We start from the raw sequence: 17391 nt of genomic DNA, 5'->3' as shown, positions 1-17391 counted from the left end.
GGAAGGGATAGTGAGAACCCTTGATAACACCTTAATGACTTCAGGTTGCTATAAAATTAAGCCAGAGGGGCGCTTAAAACAATGTTGTACCATTGTAAGTCAAAGCCAAGCTCTGGAGCACAGGGAGGGGAGGGTTGGGTTTTATATTCCACTGCCAAACTCTAGGGCTGGGATATGCCTTAATCCTGAGGTTCCAAATACCCAAAGTACAGGGAAGAGCTGGTTAGCAACAAGACTCGAGATAGATTTTTTAATCCCTTGAATAGGTAAACCTGAGCTTACTTTGCATCTTTTAAAACCCCAAAACCAAAATTCCCCTTTCTTGGTAGGAAAGAAAAGAATGAAATGGCATAGGGAGATTTAAAAGAAACACAAAGAATCAAGTCGGAATAGATCTTATAAATGTTAGGTTGATTTATGAAAGCTGCTCTGGGCAGTTAACAGTTTGTTTACAATGAGGAGTTATCTAACTCTGAACATACTGTACATGGCAATTAGAAGTCGTCATGGCAAGAGAAAACCACAGCAGGCCTGGAGCAGCCAACATGAAAACAGCCAGAAACAGTAGGGAAAATGTAGGGAGGAAGGCGGGGCTTGCTTTTTATTACGTAAAAGGAAGAAATAACTCCTCAGGAATCTTCACAAAGGAAAGGAGCATCTCACGCTCAGAACAGACAGCAGGATACAAAGTTATAAGTGTTTTGATGCCAGGGAGGTCACCCCCCCCCCCCACCCCCATCTCCTCAAAGAGCAGAGATGGGAAGGTGACAGTTGAAGCAAACAAGCGACCTTTGTAAAAGACTCAGAAACCTTACAAATAGGATTAAAGTCTAAACTTCTGTTTTGCTTTTAAAAAATGTTTAATATTATCAAAAGGCCTGCTTTAGTGACATGCTAGTCCCACCAGAAAGTAATCCCAATAACCCGTCAGGAACATGCTCAAGTTGACCAGCCAACTCTTATTTCTAAACTTCTGTGTGTATGTGTGTGTCTTTTAAATTGAAGCCACGGGGCTCAGGTGATTGCTCCTTCCACAAGGTGCTTCCTTCGGTTACCTAAGCGGTGTCCACCCACTCCCAAGAGTGGCCAGGGCACAGAAGCCCTGCAGTGACAGTGAGGGAACAACAGACAGCCCTAGATAGCCAACTTATTCAAGCATGCCTCCCTCACCCCCACTCAAAAGGAGATCCTTATTTCTAACCAGACTATTCACCTCAAATTTTGGACCCCAGTGACCAGAATGTTTTTCCTACTTTAGGAAAACAAAACAAAACAAAACAAAACAAAAAAAACACACATATCTGCACACCCATATATATAATTTTTTTTGTTTTTACATTTAAATATAAAAATACTATTCTGCTTTGTGTTATAAACGGAGGACACCAAGCAGTAAGAACTTTTTCTTCTAAGGTAGGTCAATCCATCCTTCTGCTGAGCTTGTCTTCAGGTGAGGGCATATAGCCCCAGGTAAGGGAAGTGCTGTACCAGGAGGAGAGGGGCATTTTCCTGCCTGGTTCTCTCCTAAATCTCACTTTTAATAGAAAGCTGCTTATAACTTTATAACAAAGTGGAACTTCCCACCAAGAGAGGAAATCCTAACCTAACCCCAGAGTAAGTAACCCTCCCCCCACCCCAGCACTCAGCTACCTCGAAGAAAAAGCCCTCCCCCTCCCTTCACAAATACTATGCTCTGTCCGGATAGCTACGCCTATTGGACAAACACACCTGATTAAATGGAAACAGTGGTTATGTCTCCCCACCCCCTCCCCACTAATGTACTAGACAGTTTCAGTGATAGGGAAAAAAAGGAGGGGGGGGATGTAAAAAGATTAAGAACTTGACCCCTCTTATCCTGGTCAAAGAAAGCAAGAGATGTTAACTGGGCATGAGGAATAAAAAAAGACCTTGATATTCTGCCCTTTGAGTTATAGATATTAGGACAGTCAAGAGAGGGGCAAACACGGAGGCAGGATGGAGAACTAGGAGGGGTTTGATGGCTGCAAGTCTAGTCCACTTAGTTTTTGTACTGGAAGGGTTCATCGCCAGTTTCGTTGAGAAGACATGTGCGGATGAGGGCTTCTGTCACCGAAAAGGGGTCACAGTTGGCAGAGGGGCGACGGTCTTCAAAGTAACCCTTCTTCTCCTGGCCGACAGTCCGAGGAATGCGGATGCTAGCACTTCGGTTGGCCACACCAGCAGAAAAGTCGTTGATGTTGGAGGTTTCGTGGAATCCGGTTAGGCGCCGGGCATTATCCAGGCCCCCTTTGGGGTCGTAGGCTCGGATGTGGTACTGGTGCCGCTTGCTCAGTTTCTCGATGGACTCCTCAATGTACCTGAAGGAAACAGACAAGATGGGAGTCCAACCTGGCACCAGGAAATCTGCCCTTCAAGGGCAAGGGAAGAAGTATGGATCTAAGAACAGAGGGACTCCTCTATCAAAGACTGTTTCCAATTCACCAAAATCTGTGATCTCCACAAATCAAATGTTCCATGAGGCTAGCAACTCTTGACGTGTTACCTGTGTGTCCCACCCAGTGCTTCAGAATGGTGGTGGACACTCAGTTGATGGTACTTATTGAACGAAAATACCCTAATCAAAGACTTTACCCCACCCATAAGCACTATATTCATTCACATGCTTGTTTTGTTTCTACTTTATATTGGAGATTTTCAAACACACTAATTTAAGTCCTCTTTTCCCAATCACAATCTTTGAATTCTATTCCTAGGATATTTTGGGGTACTCTTCAAATAGGAACAAAACAATAGGACTGGAAGACAATTTTTGAAGCCAAGTGCTAAAAGCTAAGGCATAAGCCAACAAGTCTGGCTTACTTGGACCCAATACCTCAAACCCTGTGGCAAAGAAAACAAGATGGCTCTCTCAGAAGGCACTCACTTCAGACCATTCTCCTCTCGCATGGCCTTGGTGCTGAAGTTGGTGTGGCAGCCGGCACCATTCCAATTCCCAGGAATGGGCTTAGGATCAAAGGTTGCTATCACTCCAAAGTCTTCACATACACGATGCAAGATGAAACGGGCCACCCAGAGATGATCTCCCATGTCGATTCCTTCACAGGGTCCTATCTGGAATTCCCACTAGAAAGAACAAGGCTGGCTTTTAAAAGAAAGCCAATTGCTTCCCCCAATTCAGAAGCTCCAAAGCCTCTTTTCTCACCTCTATTCCAACCCACGTAAGATTCTGGTTAACAAGGGGCACCAGCAAACTCCCCACTTGTCCACAGGTCCTCTAGATGAATGAGCCACTTACCTGGGCAGGCATGACCTCAGCATTTGTCCCGGCAATCTTGATGCCAGCGTATAAGCAGGCCCGGTAGTGAGCCTCCACGATGTCCCTGCCATAGGCTTTGTCTGCTCCCACACCACAGTAGTATGGACCTGGAGAGGCATTAAGATGAAATGTCAAAAGACAAGAAAACCAAGAAATCGCTTTCCACAAGTCAGAAATCAGAAAGCTCTCAACACTTGCTCTTTGCATCACTATGCCTGCCTTCACCTGGGGGTGGGTTGTGGCATGCAGGGGGCTCCTCTTGGCCATAACCTCAGTGGAGCCAAAGGGTTTCCCTCCATGTTAATGTTGAAATATCCATGTCTGGATTTGGGTAATAGGAGGTCTCTTTACAGTATTAATTCAGCCAGCCTCAGGGATGGATACTCCCACAGCTTTTCTGATCCATAAGAGTCACTCCCAGTTCTGGGGAGAGGGAATTTCCCTGGCAATTAAGCAACTAGGGAACAGGAGGTTCATCTCTCACCAAGGGGGCTTACCTTGGGGCCCAGGGAAGCCATTGGAAGGCCAACCAAAAGGGTGCCCATCTGTGCCCATCAGAGTATATTCCTGCTCCATTCCAAACCAGGGGTGCTGATTGCTCACCATGTCCATTATCCGTTTACAGGTATGCCTTAAATTGGTCTCTAGAAAAAAAGAGTCAATGTGCCATTAGAGACATATGGACAAACACGCTGAATCTTGGTGGTAATGGGAAAAAGGTCTTCAGATTCCATAAAGTTCAAGTGTAAACTATAAGCTGAACTGATGAAGAGTAAACCTTTTTTTGTGTCCCATCAACCCAAGTGGGGAAAATGGGAGAAGCAGTAATCATACATCTGTATGTAGGGATACTGCTGGGTCACAAACAATCACATGACAGTAGATGCAGAACAGAGCAAATATGCACCTTATCTGCATGCTGGCCGCCTCCCAAGTACCACATGTCAGGCACTTCAAACTCTCTATTCACAAGACAGCTGCTTTTAGTTGTCAGACTTATTCCTAGTTTCTCAAGCATTTAGAGCCAAACTTACAATTTTCATTGAGAGAATCATTTGTCTGTTAGGGGCCTCACATTCTAGGTGAGAAAGTTAAGGGAGAAGTTGGCTAGCACAAAAATAAAATATTAAAATGAGATGAGCTCACCTGGAAACAATTTCTAAGCTAGAAAAGAACTTTAAAACAAGTAAACATATGGGCGCCTGGGTGGCTTAGTAGGTTAAGTGTCCAATTCTCGATTTTTGGCTCAGGTCATGATCTCATGGTTTGCAAGATAGAGCTCTGCATTGGGCTCCACAATGGGCGTGAAGCCTGCTTGAGATTCTCTCCCCACTTATCCCCCACTCTCTCATGCATTCACTCTCTCCCAAAATAAATAAACATTAAAGAAGGTAAGTAAATATAGACTTATCAGCTTTACTACATCCCAAGAACCATTTCAAGACCTCTACCTTATGGAAAACCCACAACCACATCTTCCTAGCCACCCTGGGGTGGGTATGAGAAGCTCCAACTTTTATGAAGGAGAAAATGCAGCTCAGCTCTGAGACATCAGGGCAAGTAGCAGAGCTGGGAAAGCTATGGTTACCTGGGCTTCAGAGCTCATGCCCTTTACCACAACATGGTACACTGCCTCTCACAACAAAGGCAGTTAAGGTCCAGGCACTACTAGAACTTGCTGCCAAGCACAGCGGGAGACCTAACAGTGGTGGGACTTCAGCTGAGTTTAAAAAGATGAATGGCTGAGAATCGAGATCAATGGCCACATCAGGCAAAAACCAAAAACCAGTTACAGTGACCCTTGAGGCACATGTATGTTACCAGTGAACCTAGGCAGGAGATGGATTTTTCCCCCACTTTAAAATCAGGGAAAGTAGGAGGATAAATATCTTGATAAGGCTTACAGCCAGTAAGTGACAGATCCAGAATTCAAACCCAACATTGTGACTTCAGAATCCAGGTTTTTCAAATCTACAGGTAGGCAGGAGGGCTGTGTCATGGGGGAATTCTACCAGAAAACAGATTTAAAGGAATTCACTGTTGTTCTATAAAACAAATAGGGGAGACCGTGGGAGGATGGGCCACATACCCTCTTTGAATGAGGAAGTTCGGGGTGGAGATGTATGTCCAATTGGCCAGACTCCTGGAACAGTTCTGAGATTATCTAGTGTTCCCAATACCAATTCTGGAATACCCTGTCCTTCCCCTTTACAACACTCATGGACTGGGGATGAACATCCATACCTATACTATACACACCTGCAGGCTTTCGGTTGTACTTGAAGACTTCACAGAACACCAGCTTGTTGGGGTCCTTGCGGAAAGGGTCCCGAAACATGGCAGCAGGGACAAGATACATGTCACTGTTGGAGCCTTCAGACTGAAATGTACTAGAGCCATCAAAATTCCACTCAGGCAACTCTGGGGTAAAAAGAGAAGGGACAATTAAGTTACAAATGCATGGCTTTTTGGATAAGAGTACAGCCCCTCATTGACCTTTCTATCTCTAAAGCTACTCTTTTCCCCAGGAACTCAGTGATGCATTAATATGCAAACTCTATTGATAGATAACTGCACAGAACTTTAATGTCCTTCCCGTGTGAGTTCTAAGTTAACACCACTGCATCACTTCCTCAAGAAAAACAACAGTTACAAAAACAACCTAAGAATGACTTATCTTGACTAAGTAGTCTACTGGACAATAAGGAGACGAATTGAAATATTTTGGGGGCGTCTGGGTGGTGCAGTTGGTTAAGCGTCCGACTCTTGGTTTCAGCTCAGGTCATGACCTCATGGTTCATGGGTTGGAGCCCTGAGTGGGGCTCTGCACTGACAGCGCAGAGCTTGCGTGAGATTCTCTGTCTTCCTCTCTGCCCACCTCTCAAAAATAAACATTGAACTACTGTGACATTTTAGTTATCATTTAAAAAACTGGAATAGGAGAAACAAGGTTCTGATTCACCCACCAGGCCACTGTATTGCTTCTTTAAATCTTCTCCCCACTGAGTCTATGGACTGTTCTAGCTCAGTATGTCCTTATTTTATAGATGAGGAAATGGACAACAGGATAACTTACTCAAGAATGCTCCCGTTATCATTTCCCCACTAGGTTTTTTTTTTTTTTTAATGTTTATTTTTATTTTTGACAGAGAGAGAGAGAGAAAGAGAGCGCGCGCGCGCATGAGCGGGAGAGGGGTAGAGAGAGAGGGAGACACAGAATCCGAAGCAGGCTCCAGGCTCTGAGCTGCCAGCACAGAGCCCGACGCGGGGCTCGAACTCACATTCCAAGATCATGACCTGAGCTGAAGTTGGCCGCTCAACCGACTGAGCCATCCAGGCGCCCCTCTCCACTAGGTTTTAAAAAAAAAATTCTTATGTTTTATTTTTACGAGAGAGATAAAGTGCAAGTGGGGGAGGGGCAGAAAGAAAGGGGGAGACACAATCTGAAGCAGGCTCCAGGCTCTGTGCAGTCAGCACAGAGCCTGACATGGGGCCTGAACTCAGGTACCGCGAGGTCATGACCTGAGTCCAAAGTCAGACGCTAAACCAACTGAGCCACCCAGGCGCCCCTCCCCACTACGTTTTAAAGGCTGGTTTCTTCATCTCTCAAGTTGACTACAAGTTCTCTGAAGGCACAGAGACCAGACTCTCTCACCTTGTACCCCCAGTGCTTGTCTAATACCTGCCACATAGCAGACGCACAATATATACTTTATTTTATGGTCATGCATTCATTCCTGTGTGAATATTATCAAAAGAGTAAACCATTCTAAAAGTAGGCAAGAGGTGGTATTTTTTCTCCGGTCCTTTTCTAGAAAGAGGGCTATGGCTTGCTCTATACTGAAAAATGAAGGACACAACTCTTATTTAATAAATAGCTCAGAGTGTGATAAACAATCAGGTGATTTAGGCAATCAGGTGATTTAGGAATTTCCAAAAGTGGCATCAACTAAAAACAAATGAATGGCTAGTCCTATTTAGAAACCACTTTACAGAGTTTGCTTTGCATCTAGAACCTCACTGATAAGGAATACACAACAGTATTCAAAGAGTTCCATAAAGCAGATGGCATAGTCAGGTTAGAGCGGTGGTTTTCAAATCAGGTTCTTGGGGACGCCTTAGAGCCAACTAAGTAGGGATGCCCAAGACAGCAAAGTCTCCAGCCCCCCTGGTGCCCCAACTAGACTTTTAATCTTTTTTCTTCAATATACTGGCTTACATGTGAGCTTCTATTTCAATAAAGGAGTCCATTGTTGCTATGCTTTGAGGCAGAGTAGGAGCTTAAAGTCGACTGAATGAAGTCTGAAAAACCCTGCCTTAGAAAAGCTTCACAAACAGAATAATAAACTAGCCAAATCTGGAGGCTTGGTTTCAGTCTGTTCCCACCCCCGCCCAACCTGGTTCCCAGTCTGCTCAGTCTCTCACCTTCTATACACTTGGGTTCACTGTCCAAGGTCCGGGTCTTGCAGCGCAGGCCTTCTCCAGTACCATCAATCCAAATGTACATAGCTTGGACTTTCTCGCCCTGAGGCAGGGACATGTACACCTGCTTGATGCCTTTGTTCAAGTGGGAACTCGCAGAGGTGGCCATGGTGGAAGCTGTTCTGCAGAGAAAAACCAGCAAAACCAAAATTAAGATCCTTGGCAGGAAGGACTCAATAGGGACAATCAAATCACAAAGTGATTAGAAGGTAGGAAGGTTGCCTCCTCCCTTTGGAAGGAACACTCTTAAAGGTACATTTTATTCATTGCGCTTTCAGCGGGATTTAAGTTTTGATAGTAGACAAAAATCTCCTTACAGGCTTCCTCAAACTAGAATCTACATTTGTGAGGACTAAGCTTAATTTCCTCAGGGTAGCTAAGGTAGAGGGAAGTCCTTTATTTTTTTATACTAAGACACTGGGTGGGAGGTAACCCAAAAAACAAAACCACGCAAGGTTTCTTGGGCAGTCTTGCCTTTTCTTTGCATCCTAGCCAGCATCTCAAAAAAACCCTTTTTGGAAATTCCTCCACTTTTCCACAAGGCACCCCACACATTGATATGGTAGGAAGAAACAAGGGGCGGAGGGCTAGCTGGAAGATTTAAAAGGCTGGGGGACTTCCGAAAAGCAGCACAGTTATTGCAATCCCCCAATCCCCAAAACATCAAAAGAGCTGATCTGTTGGATTCTAAGATGCACACTGCCATCATTTCCATAGGTCTTCTCATTTAGGAAAGTAGGTTTAAGTTTGCCAATGACCTTCTCAGATTCCACCAGGGAACTTTTCAAGTAATGAGGAAATTCCCACTTGGGTAACAAAAAGAACCGGGTTCTTAAAAGCTGAGGCCTGCTAAATCTGCAAGCCACTGCCACAAAACCTCTGAAAGAAGAGAAAGCAACACAGGAGGAAATGTTGTACCCCTCCCTCCCAGCTCAGTGGCCCACAGTGGCTGGAAAGGGAACATATTGTTCTCCCAACGACTTGGGCAACTTTCTGAAGTACAGTGGCTAAGTTTCTATGGGCAACCGTCCATGTTTGCCCAGCTGAAAACAGAACTGCCTCTCCAAGAGCCTCACCCCTTCCCTTGGGGAAGAGCAGAACCTCCTCTTGTCTGGTCTCCTGTATTGGAGAACCTTTGCATACCTCCTCCAGAGGTCCAGGTCGGTCACATACCTCCCCCACCCCTTCCCCACCCCCACTCCAGCCTTTGAAGGCCAGAAGAAACAATACTTGATCCCTTCAGCTCCCACTAAAAGCTACAACCCAGGCTCTGGCCTTCCTCCCCAACCTGCTACACCCCCAACATAAGTCACACTTTCTCCCTTTAAGTCTCAGTTCCAGATTTCCCGCTCTTTTCGATGAGACGAGTTAGATGCCAACATTTTAGTCTACTGTCATAGACTGGTGCTGCTGTGGTGCTGAGTTTACATGATTGGGGGGTAAAAATGGGATTCTGCACTTTCTAGTGGTTTCTGCAGCTGTCGCCGGTTCCGGGATCCTCATCCCTGTCTCTTCACTCACCCCAGCCACAGAAGGGCAATCGGATCGTTGGGGTTGCCCTCCTTGGCCCTTCTCCTTTTGGAATGGCGTTCTCGCCTCTCCTGGTTCACCAGCTCTCGCTGGTCCATGCACTGGAGCTTTCTGGGTGAGGGAGACGGAGAAGCGGTCGGGGAGCGATCGGTATCGCACCGGGACGAGCAGGAATACGAAGGATGTTGGGTCACGGTCCTAATCTTGACTCGTGATTTCTCTCCGGAGTTCATGGAGTAGCTGACGAAGCCAAAGCAGTTGGAGGGGGACTCCGAGGACCGCGACTCCAGGTCGTCTTCATCTTCGTTGTTTGAGGTCTTCGCGGATTTGCGGGTGGGGGGGGATCCCCGCTTCCCGCCCCCGGGGCAGTTGGGATAATCCACTTTGAGAGCAGCCCTTTCCCACTTTAATGTCCCAGAAGTCGGCGCCCCGCCCCTCGGGCCCCCGACCGGATCTCAGCACCTAGTCCCGGGGGCCATATCCCTCCGAGGGCCGAGGCTGGCGGGGTGTGGGGGAGTCGGGGGAGGACAGCGCACCGCCCCTACCTCTGCCCGGCCGGGCCTCTCCACCGGCCACGCCGCGGCCCGGACTCCCCATTGTTCAGTCACAGTGCAGGGCCCTCGGGACTAGCGACGCTCACCGCCACTCGCCTCAAGGTAGGCGTCTAAAGATCCTCAAGACCACGACGGTCCCCCGAGACCCGCCACCGCGGAGCAGAGAGCGAGGTTCCCGCGAGGCCACCCGGCCACTCCATCCACGGCGCACACAACACGGAGCGCCGGGCCCGGGCAGTGGCTCCACCGTACGCCTCGCCTAGCGACCTCCAGGGGCGGCGCTTTGGGCCGCAAGCAGCGAAAGAAAGATCAAAACAACTCCCCGCCCTCCTCCCAGCCAGGCGACCTGCGCGCCCCACAAACGCCAGCCCAGAGCCGCAGGGAGCCGCGGGCGGCGAAAGCACGCGGAGGGCGCAGGGGTAGAGGCGCACCTTAAGGGCTGGAGGAGGAAGGGGCCGCTCCGAGCCCCAGGGCCGGAGGAAGAAGGCGGGGAGGGAGGGGGGGGTGTCGGGCGACTCGGGGGGCTCGGAGGACGGCGCGCACCACTTCGAGTCCCCGGGCCGGCGGCGCGCTTACCTGGGCTGCGAGCAGGCGTCAGGGCGGGCGGGCCGCGAGAGCGAGGTGCGGCGAGAAGAGGAGGCCCGGTGTGCAGTCTAGACGGCGCGCTCTTCTCCCATTCTCGGCTCTGCCAGGCTGCCTGCAGCCCCGCTCCCTTTATCGGCGGCCCGGACCGCCCCCGGAGCCCTGATTGGCTCCCAGCGGCCGGGAGCCGGGGCGGATCGGCTGATGCACGCCCGGGCCCCGCTGCCATTGGGCGAGCGGCCGAGCGGGCGCCGCCGGGGTGGGGGCGCGAGGACCAGGAAAGAAAGAAAGGGAAAGGGCCGTGGGGGGAGGGGTTGCGCGGGGGGAGGGGAGCAGAGGAAGGGTTGGCCCGCGGCGCGCGGACGGGCGAGTTCCTGCCAGGAAGGACCCCGCCTGGCCCGGCTGCCGCTCTCCTCCGCGGGCGGTCCCCGCAGCCCCCACCCCCGGGCCCGAGCGAGGCGCCCAGTGGATCTCCCGGCCTCCGCCCCTGCAGCCTTCAGGTTGGATAGTTTTGTGCGAGAGGCCTGTGTTTTTCGAGGTCGTGCCGCAGACCCCACGGCTCCCTGGGGACATTCCGACCACCCCCCCCCCCCCCCCCCCCCCACCCAACCCCCGCCCCTCTCCCCTGCGGCGCCCCCCCCCCCCCCCCCCCCCGCCCCCAGGAACGTAATTTTGCCTTTTGTTGTTAGAGAACCCCCAGCCCTCCCTTCTCCGCGCCGCGCTTGTTTGAGGCGCGGCGTCCGAGGGGGCGGCCCGCCCTCGCGGTGGGACTGGGGCGCCAATGGCAGTCGGCGGTCTCACGTCTGTAATCAACGTGCTGAGCCTGCCATTCCCTAGAGAGGATCCTGGCGGGCCTAGCAATGGTCAGGAGACCTGTCAGATTCCGCCTGCCACTCCTGAGACCAGTCTCTCAGCGACTCTCTGGGCCCAGGTTTCCTCATCTGCAAATAAAGCGATTCAAGAGAGCACCTTTAGAGCTGCCCACCTGATTTGAAATTCTGTGCGCAAGCTGTTCCCCCAAGGGAGGGCGGCTGAAAGAAAAGGGAGGTCTTCTGGAGCCTCCTTTGAAGCCCAGGGTATGTCAACATTTTAGAATTTTTTATATAATGCTTTGTTTTTGTTTTTCAAGTAAGTTCTTGTGCCTTTTTTTTTTTTTACTTTATTTATTTATTTATTTATTTATTTATTTATTTATTTAGAGAGAGCACAAGCGGGGGAGGAACAGTGAGAGAGGGAGAGAATCCCAAGCAGGCTCTGCACTGTCAGCACAGAGCCCCATGTGGGGGCTGGAACTCACAAACCCTGAGGTCATGACCTGAGCTGAAGTCAAGTGTTGATGGCTTAACAGACTAAACTATGCAGTTGCCCCTTGTGCCTTCTTTTTCATCTGGAAAATGAGTGGGGACCCCTTCCTTCTCTCAGCTTTTCTGTGATGGTTGAGAAAATAGGTATGTGAATACAATATTGAAACGGATGCTTGTTTCAACACAACACACATATATTTTCATTGCTACCAGTGCTCCTTACTTGACTTCTTTATTTTTATTGCCTGAAATTCACCACCTGATGGTGTCTCACTTTTATAGCATCTTTTCAGGAGTCCCAATATTTGAGACTTTGAGATTTTTCTGTGTAAAGACTGAGAAGTTAGGCTTCAGTGCCTTTGGAAGAGGAAGGGAAGAAGTTTGTTCTTGTGGTTATATTTTGTACCACAAATTTGGAAAAGAAATGTTGCCTGTGACCACACACACACACACACACATAACTTGGCTTCTTTGGTCAACATCCTTCCATCCCAGAGTGTGTCTGACACTGTAATGCTTTTAAATGACAGATGCAGCTTTCATCTCCAATGGGATTTTGTTATATTTCAGACAGATGACATTCTGCACTGGGTAAGGTGTCTTGCAAATGTGACGGATTCCATCTTAAGTTTCAGTGCGTGTTGAAGCATTAGGTATGGTGGTTCAAGGCTGGGCTTCAGGTCATACAAACAGGTTCAAATCTGGGCTTTACTTCTTACCCACTTTGTGTTAGCTTTCTTAGCCACATGAAATCACAGTTTTCTTGCCTACAAAATAGGGAGATCAGCCACCTTGTAAGGATTAATTCTGATAGCATATATACTATATGCATAGAGTAAACTTAAAAAACAGTAATTGTAATTATTATAGATCAAGGTAATTCAAAGAGATTGGATTATTTTTTTTCCCCATTAAGTACAACTTTCTAACTCAGTCTCAAGGTTAAATGGTTGAGGAGGGAGAGAGGAAAGGTGATGTTTTTATTTTAAAAGATGTTAATTTTCAGATGCCAAACTGCCTAAGCATAAACCAGAGCCTCTAGGCTCATCACCACCAGCATCTGAGATGCATATAGTAGGAAGAGAATGCAGTTTTTAAAACTTATGGTATTATGTTTTGCTATGTGAGTACCTGCTTCATTTGCTAGGTATCTTCACCTCCTTGAGCAATGCATTCATCTTTCTATCCCCCAATGGTGTCCCGAGTGAGTGTTCAATAAATGATGTTTGTTGATCACACAGAAATGACGCGGCACCATCAAGGGAACATGTGCTTTGAGCTGCTTTTCCAAGAATGGAAATGGATTTGCTTTGATCCATTCATGTGACCAGAGGCATACTTTGTGAAGGTTAGAAACGTAATACATGACCACTGAGTCTTTCAGGAGGGAACAAGAGGCCTTGTCCTTGGTCAGCCCCATACTTACTTAAACCAACCCAATTAGGGCTCAAAGGAGTCCAAGGACTGATCAGGGAAGCTTAAAAGAGTACGAGGGAAGAAAAAGCAGATGAAGTTAACTGGTTCACCCCCAGAAACCCAGACTGTACTTTTAAAGAAGTTAAAAGTAGGACTGTCTGTTCCAAACTGAAGTTTGACTTTGTTCTGTCTTCTGCCCTTTGTTCTCCCCCCTTCTTTTCTAAATTGCCACTCGCCCCCATTTCCCACCCTCTCCATAAAAAGGGCATTAGAATGCTTGAACCCGTGAACTACTGCATCTCTTGGTACACCCAGTATCAAAGCCAACTGCGGGTTCTATTACCTGTGCTTTGAAGTCTGGTTTTTCTCTCTTAGTGTAGGGTAGTTGCATCCACCAGGTAAGTGGAGTGGGAGAGCAGTATTACAGGTAAAAATTGTTCCTTCCAAATCTGCAGAACAGGCAGGGGACTGAAAGCATTTCTTCAGTGTTGTTCTCTAACCTTCAGTAAAGGCTTTGTCTTGGGTGGGCTTTACCTGTGAGTTCTTCTCTCAATTTCTTTCTCTCTCTTCCAAAGGACCCGTTTTCACTCTGCAAGTTGTAAAATTCTCCATCTAGTGATCTGGAAGTGCTTTCCCAGGGCCTGTGTGGTTGTTTTGCACTCATTACAGACAAGATTTGGTGTAGGGCTCAAACATAATCAAACCTTCAGCCGTAACAGGCAGTTTGGGAAATGGAGTTTTCCCTATATAGACATTAGTTTTCCCTAATAGACATTCAACAAAACTCTTAGCTCAGGCTAAAGAAAAATAGCCGAGACCCAGGCTTGAGGAACAACCTGGAAACCCAACCCAGAATTATAAATTCCTTTATTATCATTATTTTTTAAATAAACCAACACCAGTTCTTTCCAAAAGAATAGACTATAATATAATCTTAAAACCAAAATAAAACAAGAACAAAAGAAACAGCCTTGGAAGTTGATGTCATTACTCTTAAACCAAATTTTGGGGAGAAGCTACAGTTGGCCAAGCTTTCCAGTTTCACCTACATAATGAAAGAAGGAAGGACTAGGTTTTACCTCAATTCAGTACCAAACACTGAACATAGAGGAATTGTTCTTTATGTCCTTTCTGATTGTTTGATATTCTTAAGCTCCGGATAGAAAACTAGAAGTTCAGGTCTCAGCTCTTTGTTTTTTAGCCTAATAGGCGTTTTGTTGAAGGCCCCTCAAAATCATTTGGATATAGGGAACACCCCCATTTCCCAAATTGCGTGTTCTGGCTGAAGTTTGGGTGTGTTTGAGCCTTATCCTAAATCTTGAGTCAAATAGGAAACTGGGGAGCTGGGAAGAATGAAGTTCATCATAGCTAACAACATGGAAAATAAGCCTTGCTGAGAAAACTGAAGCTGTGCAATTCTAGAACTAGTCTACACATCATGCTACAAGATGAGGAGGCTGAGGAAGGCCGCTATCACATGTAGTCACTTGCTGAGGTCACCTTAGGGCAGCCTAATGCATTTCACAGGTGTGACTCCCTTGAGAGCCTTTTGTGTTTCTCCTCCAGTGTCCTCAGGTCTCGGCTGGTGCATTCTGGGGCCGCCACCATCATCACAATGCTGCCATCCCTCTTGTCCCCATTAAGGAAAGGACTCAGTGAGGGGACCGACCAGTTTACCTCTGAATCCTACATTGTGGTTCACCCAGTGCCTTCCGTGTATATGGTGGACATTCAATATATTCTTCGTGAGTAACTAGATGACCAGGAAAAAAAAATGCTTTATGTCATGTTCTCTTTAAAGGAATCTTTGGAGATCATTTTTCATATTTAGTAATCTGTCGCAGTTGCATTATTTTGTGAATCTGAAATTTTCATAGATAAATCTTGTTCCTTATTCCCAGTATATGTATGGATCTCTCTCTGTTCTCTGGATTGATTTAAACAGTTGTGAAGCTTAATTTTAAAAGCCTAGGAAATTTAGCATTGTGGTAAAAAAAAAAAATTTTTTTGCTTGGACCAGAGTGTGTCCTTTAGTTGGTACCCTTCCCAGAGATATCCTCAACTGGATCCACAGTCCTGTCTCCCTCACCTCTAACCCATTAGTTGATTGGAATCCCTGTTTACTTCACGTTCATATGCCAAATTTTAATGGGAAACAAACAACCCTGAGATATGTTCTCTGGATGCTTGGGCAATACTTAGACTTAGTTCTGTTTTTCCTGACCTCCTCCCCCCCACCCCCCCTTCTTTTAAATCAGTTCTGAGAAGACTTGTTTACCAGGTTGGAGAGCCAGAGGCTTGGCTGGGGCGGTGTGATCGTAGCGCCCTCTGGTGTAATTTTTGAGAATTACAAATATCTTCCCCAAGCTTAAGAGTGGGTGGGAATTTTTTTCCTGACTGGCCTTCAAGGGGAGAGCCTCTGTGTTATATCTCAAATACAGTAAATTAATAACATGCACGTTTATTACCTACAGTGGATATTTAAGAGATACTATGTTGGCAGTATCAACTGATTACCAGACATTTGTTTATTATAAAATTAGGCTTCAAATGACTAGAAAAGAGCAGCTTAACAGTGTTTTGTGCTTTTTCATCATCTCCCACCAGTGTGTGGAAGAGGTAAAGACAAAGTCCCCCAAGAAGGGTAATGGAAAAGGGTGTAGCGCCCAAGAGTTAAGGGGAAAATGGCGAGGATCAGAAAACGTGGTTACAAACAAATCTTATCCTCAGCCCTCACTCAGATCTGAGCCCAGAAATTTAAGACCCAGCCAGAAGTTGAGAGTTGGCCAGACTCTCACTCAAAGGGGAGGCTGGGGTGGGGGTATTGGGTGGTGGACAGAAAGTCTGACAGAGACACGCACTGTAGGAGGCGTCTAGGGTATGTACATGCACCACTTTGTTCTAGCTGGGCCTTCTGGGTGGCCATTTTTCCTTCCTCCCTCCCTCCCTTCCTCCCTTTTTTTCTTTCTTATTTTTTAAAACAATGTCAATTTGGGGCGCCTGGATGGCTCAGTTGATTAAATGCCCGGCTTCAGCTTGGGTCATGATCTCACTGCTCATGAGTTCGAGCCCCACGTCGGGCTCTGTGCTGACAGCTCAGAGCCTGGAGCCTGCTTCAGATTCTGTGTCTCCCTCTCTCCCTGCCCCTCCCCTGCTCACACTCTGTCTCTCTCTCTTTCAAAAATAAATAAACATTAAAAAAAAAACTAAAAAATAAAACAATTTCAATTTGAGGATCATTTCCTTCACCATTGCCATTAGCAGAGTCACTGTGGCCCAGAGGACACAGTCACTGGCTAGAGTCAAACATACCTGCACTCAAATTCCTGTCTTGCCTTGTACCAGCTATAAGATGGGTAAATCAACCTGCTGAGTCTCAGTTTTCTGGAAGTTCCTTACGGATTAAAAAGCACTAACAGAGTAAACAATTCAGAAATAGGTTAGTGATTTTATTTCTCCAAGAATGAGGAAGAGAGTGGGGTCATGACTAAGGAGATGATTCAGGTTTTAGTACTGTTGGTGTTTCCCCAAGGTTCACAGAACCTTGAGCCTGACCTGAAACACATTTAGAAGCAACAGGGGTAGGCAGAGATTCTGGAAGCAAACAAACCTTTATTAAGCATTACCTACACTACATTTTTGCCACATACATTGGAAATTATGTAACTTGGATACAGCAAAGTCCTTACCCTTTGGGAGTCTATGCTTTAGGTGTTGAGGAAAAACCTCCCCAAAAACCCAAGTATATGACCCAAGGACACGATCTAGGAAACTATATGCGTGAAGGTGGTGATAGTGAAATAGGTAAGCTTTGGTTGGAATAGGAGTAGTAAAATATGAAGTTGGAAAAGCACTGAGCATTTGAATTCTATGTTTGAAGTCTGCACATTTGAAATATTGCTATGTTAAAGCATTAATAAAGTCTCGCTTTATGAATTTGGATTTGAAATGAAAGCAATCCTTAAAAATGGGAGGGGGGTATAAAAATAATAATTTCAACATGTATAAATTAATTATAAATTGTTTATATTACTTCCACATGGCAGTGCAACTTTAGTGAGCAAACTGAAGTACTCACTTTTATCAGGATAAGACTTGAATGATTCCAGTTTTGAATTGCGACAAATCATTATACTTTCAGGTAAAAGGCAATCACTTGTGCCTAGAGAAGTAGCTGGTGATGGCATGACTGCTAGACTCTGCTCTCCTCCCTTTGAAGGCCTCCCTT

At 46.7% G+C, this 17391-nt stretch overlaps 1 protein-coding gene and 1 long non-coding RNA gene across 6 annotated transcripts; one reads left to right on the top strand and one right to left on the bottom strand.

Moving 5' to 3' along the window:
* Window positions 1–721: 721 nt before the first annotated feature.
* Window positions 722–10573, bottom strand: GLUL (glutamate-ammonia ligase). 5 transcript variants are annotated; one of them, XM_049634130.1, is made up of 8 exons: window positions 10438–10520; window positions 9299–9418; window positions 7721–7899; window positions 5555–5716; window positions 3793–3939; window positions 3275–3402; window positions 2903–3102; window positions 722–2336 (listed from the first exon to the last, which is right to left on the bottom strand). In XM_049634130.1, the coding sequence occupies exons 2-8, from the start codon at window positions 9403–9405 to the stop codon at window positions 2018–2020; spliced, it is 1242 nt and encodes a 413-aa protein (XP_049490087.1). In that variant the 5' UTR covers window positions 9406–9418; window positions 10438–10520; the 3' UTR covers window positions 722–2017. The 5 variants fall into 5 exon arrangements, with proteins under 5 accessions (XP_049490087.1, XP_049490086.1, XP_049490088.1 ...); XM_049634129.1 differs by lacking the exon at window positions 9299–9418 and having other exon boundaries at window positions 7721–7894; window positions 10438–10573; XM_049634131.1 differs by lacking the exon at window positions 9299–9418 and having other exon boundaries at window positions 10438–10528.
* Window positions 10574–11098: 525 nt separating this feature from the next.
* LOC125925253 (uncharacterized) lies at window positions 11099–17200 on the top strand. The gene is made up of 3 exons (XR_007458747.1): window positions 11099–11519; window positions 12318–13095; window positions 14730–17200. It is a non-coding gene; the product is annotated as an uncharacterized LOC125925253 (long non-coding RNA).
* Window positions 17201–17391: the final 191 nt, after the last annotated feature.

The sequence above is a fragment of the Panthera uncia genome, chromosome F1 (genome assembly GCF_023721935.1).
Source record: "Panthera uncia isolate 11264 chromosome F1, Puncia_PCG_1.0, whole genome shotgun sequence".
NCBI lineage: Eukaryota > Metazoa > Chordata > Mammalia > Carnivora > Felidae > Panthera > Panthera uncia.
The sequence above is the reverse complement of the archived record's forward strand: the minus strand, read 5'-3'. Positions and strand labels throughout refer to the sequence as shown.